General features: G+C 46.7%; 2 protein-coding genes across 6 annotated transcripts in view; one reads left to right on the top strand and one right to left on the bottom strand.

Annotated features, from left to right (window-relative positions):
• LOC110527180 (retinoic acid-induced protein 2-like) overlaps positions 1–5,781 on the top strand; it is a 24,924-nt gene extending 19,143 nt beyond the window's left edge. The window contains exons 2-4 of the mRNA XM_036982045.1: positions 3,602–4,347; positions 4,446–5,642; positions 5,677–5,781. Of these exons, the coding sequence (XP_036837940.1) occupies positions 3,708–4,347; positions 4,446–5,641 (1,836 nt within the window). The 5' untranslated portion in view covers positions 3,602–3,707 and the 3' untranslated portion in view covers position 5,642; positions 5,677–5,781. The remainder of the gene's footprint in view (positions 1–3,601; positions 4,348–4,445; positions 5,643–5,676) is intronic.
• A 1,139-nt stretch (positions 5,782–6,920) lies between these two features.
• The window catches only part of scml2 (Scm polycomb group protein like 2), a 57,136-nt gene continuing 49,056 nt past the window's right edge, over positions 6,921–15,000 (bottom strand). For 3 of the 5 annotated variants that reach the window (XM_036982040.1, XM_036982042.1, XM_036982043.1), the window contains 5 exons: positions 14,759–14,941; positions 14,207–14,362; positions 11,532–11,777; positions 10,533–10,705; positions 6,921–8,801 (listed from right to left, as the gene is read on the bottom strand). In XM_036982040.1, coding sequence (XP_036837935.1) covers positions 8,676–8,801; positions 10,533–10,705; positions 11,532–11,777; positions 14,207–14,362; positions 14,759–14,941 — 884 coding nt within the window. In that variant the 3' untranslated portion in view covers positions 6,921–8,675. The remainder of the gene's footprint in view (positions 8,802–10,532; positions 10,706–11,531; positions 11,778–14,206; positions 14,363–14,758; positions 14,942–15,000) is intronic. The other 2 variants (XM_036982041.1, XM_036982044.1) reach the window with 2 other exon arrangements.

Below are 15,000 nucleotides of genomic sequence, written 5' to 3'. Positions count from 1 at the left end.
GGAGGAATATCCAGCCTGATCTGAGGGGAGGAGGAATATACAGCCTGATCTGAGGGGAGGAGGAATATCCAGCCTGATCTAACTGAATAGAGGAGGATTATCCAGCCTGATCTAACTGTGGAGGAGGAATATCCAGCCTGATCTAACTGAGTGGAGGAGGAATATCCAGCCTGATCTGACTGAGGGGAGGAGGAATATCCAGCCTGATCTTACTGAGTGGAGGAGGAATATCCAGCCTGATCTTACTGAGTGGAGGAGGAATATCCAGCCTGATCTAACTGAGTGGAGGAGGAATATCCAGCCTGATCTAACTGAGTGGAGGAGGAATATCCAGCCTGATCTAACTGAGTGGAGGAGGAATATCCAGCCTGATCTAACTGAGTGGAGGAGGAATATCCAGCCTGATCTAACTGAGGGGAGGAGGAATATCCAGCCTGATCTAACTGAGTGGAGGAATATCCAGCCTGATCTAACTGAGTGGAGGAATATCCAGCCTGATCTGACTGATTGGAGGAGGAATATCCAGCCTGATCTAACTGAGTGGAGGAGGAATATCCAGCCTGATCTAACTGAGTGGAGGAGGAATATCCAGCCTGATCTAACTGAGGGGAGGAGGAATATCCAGCCTGATCTAACTGAGTGGAGGAGGAATATCCAGTCTGATCTAACTGAGTGGAGGGGGAATATCCAGCCTGATCTAACTGAGTGGAGGAGGAATATCCAGCCTGATCTGACTGATTGGAGGAGGAATATCCAGCCTGATCTAACTGAGTGGAGGAGGAATATCCAGCCTGATCTAACTGAGTGGAGGAGGAATATCCAGCCTGATCTAACTGAGTGGAGGAGGAATATCCAGCCTGATCTAACTGAGTGGAGGAGGAATATCCAGCCTGATCTAACTGAGTGGAGGAGGAATATCCAGCCTGATCTTACTGAGTGGAGGAGGAATATCCAGCCTGATCTAACTGAGTGGAGGAGGAATATCCAGCCTGATCTAACTGAGTGGAGGAGGAATATCCAGCCTGATCTAACTGAGGGGAGGAGGAATATCCAGCCTGATCTGAGGGGAGGAGGAATATCCAGCCTGATCTAACTGATTGTAGGGGGAATATCCAGCCTGATCTAACTAACTGAGTGGAGGAGGAATATCCAGCCTGATCTAACTGAGTGGAGGGGGAATATCCAGCATGATCTAACTAAGTGCAGGGGGAATATCCAGCCTGATCTAACTGAGTGGAGGAGGAATATCCAGCCTGATCTGAGTGGAGGAGGAATATCCAGCCAGATCTAACTGAGTGGAGGGGGAATATCCAGCCAGATCTAACTGAGTGGAGGAGGAATATCCAGTCTGATCTGAGTGGAGGAGGAATATCCAGCCTGATCTGAGGGGAGGGGGAATATCCAGCCTGATCTAACTGAGTGGAGGAGGAATATCCAGCCTGATCTGAGTGGAGGGGGAATATTCAGCCTGATCTGACTGATTGGAGGAGGAATATCCAGCCTGATCTAACTGAATAGAGGAGGAATATCCAGCCTGATCTAACTGAGTGGAGGAGGAATATCCAGCCTGATCTAACTGAGTGGAGGAGGAATATCCAGCCTGATCTAACTGAGTGGAGGAGGAATATCCAGCCTGATCTAACTGTGGAGGGGGAATATCCAGCCTGATCTGAGGGGAGGAGGAATATCCAGCCTGATCTAACTGAGTGGAGGAGGAATATCCAGCCTGATCTAACTGAGTGGAGGAGGAATATCCAGCCTGATCTAACTGAGTGGAGGAGGAATATCCAGCCTGATCTGAGGGGAGGAGGAATATCCAGCCTGATCTAACTGTGGAGGAGGAATATCCAGCCTGATCTAACGGAGTGGAGGAGGAATATCCAGCCTGATCTAACTGAGGGGAGGAGGAATATCCAGCCTGATCCAACCGCACAATAGCCTGGTCTCAGATCTGTCTGCGCTCCATTTCTGTCACAGCAATGCGCTGGAGTTGTCAAGAGAGCACAGACAGATCTGAGACCAGGCTAAAGCCAATGGCTTCCCCCACAAAACATTTACATCTAATAGATAGGAGAGAAGCTGGGAGGACTGGTGACAGGCAAGGACTAGTTCTGCTTCTGGTCATATTTAGACATAATCAGGAGTCATACTCATCTAAATTGCTCTGTGAAGGTTTTCCAGAACTCTGGTTTAAAACACAACAATGGTTTACTGCTGTTCATATTGATCCAGTCTAGTTTTAACTCTGGTTTAAAACACGACAATGGTGGACTGTTGTTCATATTGATCCAGTCTAGTTTTAACTCTGGTTTAAAACACAACAATGGTGGACTGTTGTTCATATTGATCCAGTCTAGTTTTAACTCTGGTTTAAAACACGACAATGGTTTACTGCTGTTCATATTGATCCAGTCTAGTTTTAACTCTGGTTTAAAACACAACAATGGTGGACTGTTGTTCATATTGATCCAGTCTAGTTTTAACTCTGGTTTAAAACACGACAATGGTTTACTGCTGTTCATATTGATCCAGTCTAGTTTTAACTCTGGTTTAAAACACGACAATGGTTTACTGCTGTTCATATTGATCCAGTCTAGTTTTATCTCTGGTTTAAAACACAACAATGGTTTACTGTTGTTCATATTGATCCAGTCTAGTTTTAACTCTGGTTTAAAACACGACAATGGTGGACTGTTGTTCATATTGATCCAGTCTAGTTTTATCTCTGGTTTAAAACACAACAATGGTAGACTGTTGTTCATATTGATCCAGTCTAGTTTTATCTCTGGTTTAAAACACGACAATGGTGGACTGTTGTTCATATTGATCCAGTCTAGTTTTAGTTTTATGGTCATTATAGAAATATCCTGTTTCCTGTATTTGGTCGATATGTTGGAGAACAAAATAACAGATTTCCTGTGTTCTCTGTTCTGCTGCTAAAACAAGTGTTACGTCAGCTGTGAGCTTGTGTCAGTGCTTCAGCTATATTTATTACAGGTTCTCTCCCTCCCAGGTCTCTGTAAAGACATGAGCCACCTTCTGTTCAATCTAACTCAATTAAACCAGGCTAAACATGACCCTTATGAAATTACATTCCTGCTTAATCTATGCCTGCCAGGGAAACACGTTTTTAATAAATGTACTGGTGCTGGCAATGTTAGTTATTGTACTTAGGCTTATAGTGCACTACTTTTGACCAGGGCCCATAGGGCTCATAGTGCTCAGGTCAAATGTAACACACTAGACAGAGAATAGGGTGCTATTTGGGACACAGACATCACTAGCAGGTTCAAGGGTAATACTGGGGGATTTGGAAAAGACAAGAGGATTTAGAAGTGATTTAGTGTTCATTTTGAGTTGAACCAAGTCAAGTCCAACAGTTTGTCCTCGGGGTCTTTCATTAAACCACAGCAGGAGGGACTGGGACATGAAGCTCCAAGTCTACTCTGCTTTCATCCACATGAACACTGAATAAACACTGAAGCTTGTTGTTTTCTCTTACTTTACTTTGCTAACTTGCCAGTTCTAGTTCTGACTAATGACCCATATTTGTCCACTTCATTTTCCATTAAAACAAGCCTTTTCTCTTTTCCCCCGTCAGGTTAGATGCCGGTCTGTGACTCTGCTAAACAGTAACCATGGCCACAGTAACCATTGCCCTCCTGTCCTAAGATCAGACTCCAGTGGATGTTTTGAGGAAAAAGAAGATGGAGGATCTTTGCTCGGAGCATGTAGCTGACCTTCCTCAGAATGGGGGAGGTAGTGGAGGAGGAAGAGGTGGTGGAGAGGGGGTCAGAAAGGTAGAGAACACTGCCACCCAGCTGATTGCAAGCGAGGCCTCACGCATCAGCTCTCCTGGCCAGGCTAATCAGAAACCAAGCCTTTCACATATGATAACTATCCCAGCGTCCCCCACCATGGTCAGTCCCAGCGCCGAGGCTCCAGAAGGGGTGGCTGTCAAGGTGGCTGCCACCGTGCTTCAGCCTCTCTGTCTGGGGGACAGTCCTGTGATGCTGCCCATCCACCCCCTCCAACAGATGGCTGGAGGAAACCCTCCCCAGGGGATCCCTCCGTACCTCCTGACCCACCAGGGGCCTCTCTCCCTGGGCTCCCTCTCCCAAGGCCCTGGTCTCTCCCTGCCTCTGGTCCTGGAGCAGCATGTGTTCCAGCATCTGAACACCATGGGAGCAATGCTCCAGCAGACTCCCCCTTGCCCTTCCCTGTCCTTCCTGCAGAACAATCTGCTGTGCCACACCCAACCTCAGACCTCTTCCATGGCTTCGTTGGCCTTCTGCCAGCCTCCAGCCCTGGATCAGAAACTACCTGGACCTCCAGCTCAGGACCCAGGTAATTGTAATGGTATATAGTAATTCAGCTGTCGACTATTGGTGTGTGATCCCTCCGATTGTAGTAATACAACCATCGTCTCTCTTTCTCTCTCCTAGGTATTCATGCCATCCTCCAGAACCCGGCATTCGCTGCCCTCATACAGGACCTGTTTTCTGCACAGACCAACCCCAACTCCTCTTCCTGTCACCCAGCGGGGTCAACCCCAACTGACCCCTTTGCTTCAGCCTCGTTCCCCCCATCCCAACCCCAACCTCCACCCCTCTCCTACCCCTACAGCTCCCCGCTAGCCCCCCTGGTACCCCCTGCCACCCTCCTGGTCCCCTACCCTGTCATTGTTCCTCTCCCTGTGCCTCTACCCATCCCTCTCCCTATCCCCGTCCCACAGAGCCAGGAGTCCAAAGGATTCTCTGACCCCTCTAAACCAGCCTGTATGGTGACTAAAAGCACACAGACTAACTATGAGGAGATCGTCAGTCCTCCACCACACGGTAACATTATGACTCTTTACCCTCCATCGTCAATGGCCTCTCTGTCCTCTGTTGCCATGGTCCCCGAGGGGGAGGTGCTTGACCTATCAGTGAAATCCCCTCCCATAATACAACCAAAGCAGGAAATGGCATTTCAACAACACGATGACACTGTCCTCGACCTGTCTGTAGCTAGTAAACAGAAAAGAAAAGAGCGTCCTTCATCGCGGGACTGGCACACTTCTTCCGAGGGCACTACTACAGCTTGGCTCCCTTCACCCGAGGGCACTACATCTGTTTCTCTGGAGGTCTTAAAGCCTGCGGAGTGCACTCAGAAGCTTCACCACCACCCGAGCCTGTTGAACGGTGTAACCCATGTAGAATTCAGTAGACGGCGTCAGTGGGCGGTTGTGGATGGAGGTGGGAGCGGTAATAGACCCAGCAGCGAGCCCAAGAGCAGTAGCAGCAGCGGTAGCTCCAACTTTGAGATCTTTCACACCTCTCAAACAGCCAAAGTCATCGTGGCGGTCAAAGACGCGATCCCCACCACCGCCATCTTCTGTGGGAAGATCAAGTCTCTCTCAGGGCTGTCCAGTAAGAGCCTGTCTATTAAACAACACGACTCCTCCGGCCACACGGGGGCGCTGTTACATCAGTGTTACGGTTCTCTGCCTCTAACCAGAGGACACCATGTGGTGGAGCAGAAGGACCCTAACCTCCCCAGGAACAGACAGGCCATCAAACTGAAGAAGGTCAGTTCACAGGAGATCCACATCCTCCCCATCAAGAAGCAACGTCTGGCTGCCTTCTGCCCCAGGAAGTAGAGAGTTCGCCTGGTCCCAGATCTGTTTGTAGAGAGGAGTTAGCCTGGTCCCAGATCTGTTTGTACTGTCTTGCAGATGTGGGACCAGGCTGGAGCGTGAAGTGTCATTGTAGAAGTGGGATCGAATCCCGGGTCAGACAGGGCGGTCTCTGTTACATAAAGGAGGTGGTGATGAGGTGAACTATCCTGGACTAAGACCTGAAGACTTGCGTTAGCTCCCCGAGCTTAGCTAATGCCTAGGCTTTAGCTCAACAGGCTAACACAGTCTTGTGGGACACAAGAGACCCGAGGTTCAAATCCAGTTGGTCACGTGTCTTTACTGCTAGCTCTTGTTGTTGACAGAAGTTACAAGGCGTTCTTCTGAGACATTGGCCAAGTGCTGTGACTACGGCAGACGATTGGGGACAATCTTCCTGACATGGACAATATCTCTTCCATGTGTTGAGAGACGAAGGACGACTTTGTTGCTGTAGTGCTGTGACTACGGCAGACGATTGGGGACAATCTTCCTGACGTGGACAATATCTCTTCCATGTGTTGAGAGACGAAGGACGACTTTGTTGCTGTAGTGTTGTGACTACGGCAGACGATTGGGGACAATCTTCCTGACATGGACAGTATCTCTTCCATGTGTTGAGAGACGAAGGACGACTTTGTTGCTGTAGTGTTGTGACTGTACTTGTAGTCGTCTGCCATTTTTACCTTACATTCATGTTTAATTCATCAATATAAACTGTTAAAAGAGGACTTTCTCCTTTTACAAAATGCTGTCAGTTCACAGATGAAATGTGGCTGTCCATCGTCTGCTACTTTCCATGTGAAAAGGTACATTTGTTGATGCTTTGCTAGGCCTATACAGTATTTCATATCTGATTTAGGATCAGACACTTAGCCCGTCATTTGATGGTTCATGTTTGTACGTGATTCAGTTGGAGAAAACTGTCATGAGAATAAAACAAAATGTTCTTGTTGAGCATGATGTCCCTTTGTCTTAATATCACATGTACTTATTTAATACTAAAAGGGACACTTCCCTTTTCCAATGATTAAAGGTTCATGCCGGGGCGGCCTGGTGGTTAGAGTGTTGGGCCGGTAACCATTAAAGGCTGCTGGATCAAATCCCTGAGCTGACGAGGTAAAAATGTCTGTTCTGCTCCTGAACAAGGCAGTTAACCCACTGTTCCCCGGTAGGCCCGCGTTGTAAAATAAGAATTTGTTCTTAACTGACTTGCCTGGTTAAATAAAAATGCTTGTCAACTCTCATGAAATGAGGCAAATGGTGAAAAAAAAAAAAAGTTTAATTGCGTGAAAGTACATATGCGAATATTATTTAACAAACAAGCCTTTTCCAGTACCGGTACTTGAGAAGTTGTTTTTACTGTATATATATGTACACTGTGTGTTGTTTCTATGGAACAACAGACGGAAATGTAGAATATTAAAAAATATATACAAAGTTGATCTAAAATATTGTCAAACAGAAAATGAACTTTACAACAAGCAAATGCTACTATGAAGAAGTCTGTCCTAAAACACAAAAGCCTAGTAAAACCTGAGTATCACAATAAAGCAAGGCCGTTTGAAGTATTACCGTTCATTTAAACTGAGAACCTTCTGGAAAATGTTCAGAAATGGATCACTTCTTCTGCCACAGCGACAAGATAAATAGTAAAAATAAGTCCTATTTTATCACATTATAGGTTGTTGTGACACAAATGAATCCACATCCACATCTCTTCTCCTTGTGTGTTGAATCCCCCTAACACTCCATATCCTGTTTGTCTGACTGCTACACAGCCTTGTATCCATATATGCAGGATATCCTGAACATGAAACGTTAGATACATATCAACTGTCCATTTGGTGCTTGAAAACCTTCCGACAACCAACAGTCAACTATCTACTTTTAACGGCTATGATTTGAAATGAGATGAAGGCCATACACGTGTTGCAATCAATGTTCAGCTTGGCTACCATCAGGTATCTGATGGTGTAGCCAACACTACCAGTACAAATACCAGACTGTTTGGGTTAAAATACAGACAGGATTCAACACAACCTTCCTGTATATATGCAGAGATTAATAATACTTTTTAAAGACAGTACAAAATCCAAGATATAAAAAAAAAAAAAAATATTTTTTGGCTTTTTATGTAAAACACAGGTTTTTTGTCTGGTTCTTCAAACATAAGTCCACCATCTTCTTTTACAATGAGACGTTGACTTGAACAGGAACTTCCTGTCTTCATTGTCCAACGTATTCTAGAATCTACACGCAATGTCCAATCACAATCATAGATCCTGGTTAGAAGTTCCATTGGGGCGATCCAAAGAACGATCAGTGTTCCAACGAGTCCAGATTGTGTGATGTCACACCCTGAATGTGGAGTACGGTCAAATGTGGTGTCCAAAACAAACAATGAATCTTAACAGCATGGTACATTCTCCTTATCAACATCCTTTGATATTAAAACTATTGAAGAATCAAATCACAGTCTCCATATAGAAGCTGAATGGTTGATATCTTATTGCAATGAGAGGCTAGTGCAACAAGTAATACATGCCGTTGGGGGTTGTGTGGAGATGGCTCCTTGCATCTCTAGGTCTCCACGGCTGACAGTAGCCTGGTCTCAGATCTGTTTGTTTTTTACAGAACATTCTGGGACCAGGCTAAGTAGGTAAGGGTTGAGAGAAGGTGTACATGGGCAATGCATAGGTAGGTAAACACTCAACATCATCCTTTGGGATTCAGCTGAGTCTATTCTAAAGAATAGTAGACTGAAGTTCGTTCATAGTGTTTCTCTGTACTGACGTTCACACTGACGTTCACACTGACGTTCATACTGTTTCTCTGAATGCTCTTCATCACAGGATGAGGTATGAAGGTCTCTGCAAAGGAATGATTAAGGACTCATTGTGCTTAGGGTTTCACAGCTAAGATGATCTTCCCATTCTAGTGTGTGTGTGTGTGTGTGTGTGTGTGTGTGTGTGTGTGTGTGTGTGTGTGTGTGTGTGTGTGTGTGTGTGTGTGTGTGTTACTGTTTGGTCTGTTTGAGCCTCTCGATGTGGTGACATAGCTTGAGGGCGGGGCCTAGCTTCAGACCCATGTACTTCATGATGATGTCACTACGTAGAAGCATCAGCGCCTTTCCGTCGATCTCCTGAAGACAAGAGACAAACGCAGTCAGAAAGAGGGCTTAGCACCAACACAGGACAAGATGACAGCCAAGATGGCCGAAACATCTATGATTAACTCTTCTAAATGAAAGGTTGTGTTTTTTTTTAACGTTCAACAGTGATAGGTGCACCTATTTCCCCCAACACAGAACCAACATAACAGCAGAACAACAACACAATTCTCTCTGAGCTGAGATGTCCAGACAGACATCAACAGAAAATGTCTGCCGTCGTACTGTAAACATTCACTGCGTTGTAGATGGCCTGTATGGTTGAACAGAGTTGGGTTTTCCTGGAGGGAATGAAAGTGATTCTCTCCAGACAGGTAGGGAAGGTTCTGAGACAGGCCAGTGCTAGTCTCCCAGGTTATAGACTAAACACAGAGGACACAGGCCATAGGAATAGAATTAGAACACTGTTGTAAATCTATCTCTGTGACACAGACGTCCTCCCTTCCTGCTTCTGACAGGGACATACACACAGCGAGGAGGGCTGGAGCACATCAGAACCAGGCCAGACACCTAACACATATCCTGGAGTGAATTTATTTTTGGGGATATTTATTGAATTTTTACACAACATAAAAATAATCTAGGGGGCATCTCAATGGTGTAACATCAGGCCTGGACCCGGGACACTTAGACACACATCTAGGGGGCATCTCAATAGTGTAACATCAGGCCTGGACCCGGGACACTTAGACACACATCTATGGGGCATCTCAATAGTGTAACATCAGGCCTGGACCCGGGACACTTAGACACACATCTAGGGGGCATCTCAATAGTGTAACATCAGGCCTGGACCCGGGACACTTAGACACACATCTAGGGGGCATCTCAATAGTGTAACATCAGGCCTGGACCCAGCACTTAGACACACATCTAGGGGGCATCTCAATAGTGTAACATCAGGCCTGGACCCGGGACACTTAGACACACATCTAAGGGGCATCTCAATAGTGTAACATCAGGCCTGGACCCAGCACTTAGACACACATCTAGGAGGCATCTCAATAGTGTAACATCAGGCCTGGACTCAGCACTTAGACACACATCTAGGGGGCATCTCAATAGTGTAACATCAGGCCTGGACCCGGGACACTTAGACACACATCTAGGGAGCATCTCAATAGTGTAACATCAGGCCTGGACTCAGCACTTAGACACACATCTAGGGGGCATCTCAATAGTGTAACATCAGGCCTGGACCCGGCACTTAGACACACATCTAGGGAGCATCTCAATAGTGTAACATCAGGCCTGGACCCGGGACACTTAGACACACATCTAGGGGGCATCTCAATAGTGTAACATCAGGCCTGGACCCGGGGCACTTAGACACACATCTAGAGGGCATCTCAATAGTGTAACATCAGGCCTGGACCCGGGGCACTTAGACACACATCTAGGGGGCATCTCAATAGTGTAACATCAGGCCTGGACCCGGGACACTTAGACACACATCTAGGGAGCATCTCAATAGTGTAACATCAGGCCTGGACCCGGGGCACTTAGACACACATCTATGGGGCATCTCAATAGTGTAACATCAGGCCTGGACCCGGGGCACTTAGACACACATCTAGGGAGCATCTCAATAGTGTAGTGTCTGCCTCCTCGTCTCCTTCCCTCTATCAGCAGTGATGCTCCAAAGGAAGAAAAAGGACAAGAAACATCATCAATCAATAAATAAATCAATCAAGGTCCACTCACGTGTTTTCTGAAGAGCTCCACGTGGGGTCCGAGGGTTTGGGGGTCGGCGTCGTGGACAAACTGCATCACCTCATCCACAGACCAGGAGGAAGGGGCGTTCCCGGCCCCGTTCCCCGCTGCAGCCTCCCGGTCTGCAGCTGCCAGGTGCTCAGGACCTGTGGTGGAGCTCGCAGCTGAACAACAGAACACACAGACAGAGCAGCAGAGAGTCAGAATTCAATACTCACCTTTATAGTTAACCACCATGAATACTAATAGTTTCAGACTTTACAGGGCGGCAGGGTAGCCTAGTGGTTAGAGCGTTGGACTAGTAACCGAAAGGTTTCAAATCCCCGAGCTGACAAGGTGCCATTCTGCCTCTGAACAAGGCAGTTAACCCACTGTTCCTAGGCCGTCATTGAAAATAAGAATTTGTTCTTAACTGACTTGTCTAGTTAAATAAATAAAATTACTTTACAGGGAAGGCACAACATATCCATGGCATTGTCCACTAGGTGGCAGTGCTACACAACATATCCATGGCATTGTCCACTAGGTGGCAGTGCTACACAACATATCCATGGCATTGTCCACTAGGTGGCAGTGCTACACAACATATCCATCGCATTGTCCACTAGGTGGCAGTGCTACACAACATATTTACTGCATCCTGACTACACTTCGGTTAAACAAATGAAAATAAAAACACCATCGCCTTTCTTGAACTAACTTGTCTTGCTAGCACTGTCTCAGCTGCTTTATTCTGGAAAATGCACTGACTGCGACTGAGATGTGTGGTTGTCTCACCTAGCTATCTTAAGATGAATGCACTAACTAAGTCGCTCTGGATACGAGCGTCTGCTAAGTTACTAAAATGCTGAATGTGATCTGCTCCAACACAGGAAGCCTAGCCCCCCCCCAAAAATCAACATTCAAACAAACGTAAATGGCCAACTAGAATCTAGAGGCACACACACAAGGCCCGCCCAGTCAGCCAGCCAATGGGGGTTAAGCTCTTACAAGGCCTACCTTCCACTCTTCTCTGTAGCCCTCTGGACCCCAGGTCAGAAGGGTTGGGGGCCAGGCGCCTGAGGGGTGGTGGTGGGGGGTGACCAGACCCAGACCCAGGGTAGTAGGGGCTGCTGGACCCCTGGCCACGGTACTCTGAGGTGGTGCGTTGTGTCAGGGGGCGAGGGGTCATGGAGGGAGAGGTGGAGGTGTCCATAGGGTCCTCAGTCAAACCGTTCTCACTGCGAGGAAGGGGCTCTGATGGAGGGTAAGAGAGGTAGGATCGTCAGCGTATAGACACACACTAATACAGTGTCACAACCACATGAATTCTTTAAGTAAAATGACATCTGATAATGTGTCATGAGAAACTAAGCAAGTGGTTGGTGATTAATCATGAAGTGGTAGCTTAGCCGTTAGCTGTTTGGTGATTAATCATGAAGTGGTAGCTTAGCCGTTAGCTGCTTGGTGATCGTGATTAATCATGAAGTGGTAGCTTAGCCGTTAGCTGCTTGGTGATCGGTGATTAATCATGAAGTGGTAGCTTAGCCGTTAGCTGCTTGGTGATTAATCATGAAGTGGTAGCTTAGCCGTTAGCTGCTTGGTGATTAATCATGAAGTGGTAGCTTAGCCGTTAGCTGCTTGGTGATTAATCATAAAGTGGTAGCTTAGCCGTTAGCTGCTTGGTGATCAGTGATTAATCATGAAGTGGTAGCTTAGCCGTTAGCTGCTTAGTGATTGGTGATTAATCATGAAGTGGTAGCTTAGCCGTTAGCTGCTTGGTGATTAATCATGAAGTGGTAGCTTAGCTGTTAGCTGCTTGGTGATCTGTGATCAATCATGAAGTGGTTGCTTAGCCGTTAGCTGCTTGGTGATCGGTGATTAATCATGAAGTGGTAGCTTAGCCGTTAGCTGCTTGGTGATCGGTGATTAATCATGAAGTGGTAGCTTAGCCGTTAGCTGCTTGGTGATTAATCATGAAGTGGTAGCTTAGCCGTTAGCTGCTTAGTGATTAATCAAGAAGTGGTAGCTTAGCCGTTAGCTGCTTGGTGATTAATCATGAAGTGGTAGCTTAGCCGTTAGCTGCTTAGTGATTAATCAAGAAGTGGTAGCTTAGCCGTTAGTTGCTGATGCAATTACATTGAACAGTGGCAGGTCATCAATATCTGTACAGTTACTAAGACTTCATGAATAAACTATACAAGCAGAAGTTTTAATTAACCAAACAACAGTTATGCATTAAGGAAAGTGTTTCAATAATGTAGAATCAGGAGGCAATAAGAAGGAAGACGATTGGCCACAACTATCACTCTACTGAGGACACAAGGAAGTGGTTATTTGTGTTAATTCAGTAGAGTGATCCTTCTAGTTAATCACAGTGCCCAGTCCAGCACTGGGCTGCATCTTAATAGTGTAGAGAGTCTTCCTCTCCTTCTAGTTAATCACAGTGCCCAGTCCAGCACTGGGCTGCATCTTAATAGTGTAGAGAGGCTTCCTCTCCTTCTAGTTAATCACAGTGCCCAGTCCAGCACTGGGCTGCATCTTAATAGTGTAGAGAGGCTTCCTCTCCTTCTAGTTAATCACAGTGCCCAGTCCAGCACTGGGCTGCATCTTAATAGTGTAGAGAGGCTTCCTCTCCTTCTAGTTAATCACAGTGCCCAGTCCAGCACTGGGCTGCATCTTAATAGTGTAGAGAGGCTTCCTCTCCTTCTAGTTAATCATAGTGCCCAGTCCAGCACTGGGCTGCATCTTAATAGTGTAGAGAGGCTTCCTCTCCTTCTAGTTAATCACAGTGCCCAGTCCAGCACTGGGCTGCATCTTAATAGTGTAGAGAGGCTTCCTTTCCTTCTAGTTAATCATAGTGCCCAGTCCAGCACTGGGCTGCATCTTAATAGTGTAGAGAGGCTTCCTCTCCTTCTAGTTAATCATAGTGCCCAGTCCAGCACTGGGCTGCATCTTAATAGTGTAGAGAGGCTTCCTCTCCTTCTAGTTAATCACAGTGCCCAGTCCAGCACTGGGCTGCATCTTAATAGTGTAGAGAGGCTTCCTCTCCTTCTAGTTAATCATAGTGCCCAGTCCAGCACTGGGCTGCATCTTAATAGTGTAGAGAGGCTTCCTCTCCTTCTAGTTAATCACAGTGCCCAGTCCAGCACTGGGCTGCATCTTAATAGTGTAGAGAGGCTTCCTTTCCTTCTAGTTAATCATAGTGCCCAGTCCAGCACTGGGCTGCATCTTAATAGTGTAGAGAGGCTTCCTCTCCTTCTAGTTAATCATAGTGCCCAGTCCAGCACTGGGCTGCATCTTAATAGTGTAGAGAGGCTTCCTGTCCTTCTAGTTAATCATAGTGCCCAGTCCAGCACTGGGCTGCATCTTAATAGTGTAGAGAGGCTTCCTCTCCTTCTAGTTAATCACAGTGCCCAGTCCAGCACTGGGCTGCATCTTAATAGTGTAGAGAGGCTTCCTCTCCTCATTTCATCTGCACTGACATTAAAACTGGACAGGTGAAAGTCAATTCCTGGATAGCTATCCTCCATTTAGTTTTTCCTTATCCTGTATTTTGTGTTTATATATCAGTACTGAAGGAGACGAGATGACAAAGGAAGGACAGGAGGTCCTTTCAAACTATTGCGATGTATCTCCAGTGAGTGCACCAGGGGTAGCTCTGAGGCTGAGGGGTGTTAGTGTACCTTCCGAGGGGTGTGCCTCTGTGCTGTGCAGCCGTTTGGAGGAGGACAGGGGAGAAGGGTAAAGGTTACAGTCCCTGTCTCTGTCCATCTGGAAGCGCCTGCTCCTTCCTACGGAGCCTCTGGCTATGGACAAGGCCTCTGACATCTCTTCTTTTACTGAAGACAACAGAGGAGAGAAAAGAGACGGCATCAGCTACTGCCAACTGAGGACCACTGAGATCTCTTCTTTTACTGAAGACAACAGAGGAGGGACAAGAGACGGCATCAGCTACTGCCAACTGAGGGCCACTGAGATCTCTATAAAGTTGTGTTTTATAGAGGGGTCTGATGTTTCATGTGGGTCAGTGACCTGTTGAAGGAAATGCTATGACATTATAGATGACCAATGGAATATTAGAGAAATAGCCACAGTTTATATTGTGACTGTTGATGGTGTAGGTTGATGGGAAATACATGCTGGCTTGTGGCTTTGTGACAAAGATAAGGAAAAGCTCACAAACACACACACACACACACACACACACACACACACACACGGTTTGCAGGCATTACCTGATGTGCTCCTGTCGTAGGCTGTGTGTCCAGTGGAGGCCATGAATGCAGGGCTGAAGGGTTGGGAGGAGAACAGGTTGTCACTCTGCAGCTGGTGACACAGAGTCTCCATGAACCTGAGCACAAAGGAGGCAGAGGAGGCCTGTGGCAGCTTGACATAGTGGATCCCCCCATCAGACCGCACTGCAGGGTGGGAGACAGAACAGATAGACACAGTCATATGGTATCTAGCTGATTACACT

This window comes from Oncorhynchus mykiss, chromosome 7 (assembly GCF_013265735.2).
Source record: "Oncorhynchus mykiss isolate Arlee chromosome 7, USDA_OmykA_1.1, whole genome shotgun sequence".
Taxonomy (NCBI): domain Eukaryota; kingdom Metazoa; phylum Chordata; class Actinopteri; order Salmoniformes; family Salmonidae; genus Oncorhynchus; species Oncorhynchus mykiss.
The sequence above is the reverse complement of the archived record's forward strand: the minus strand, read 5'-3'. Positions and strand labels throughout refer to the sequence as shown.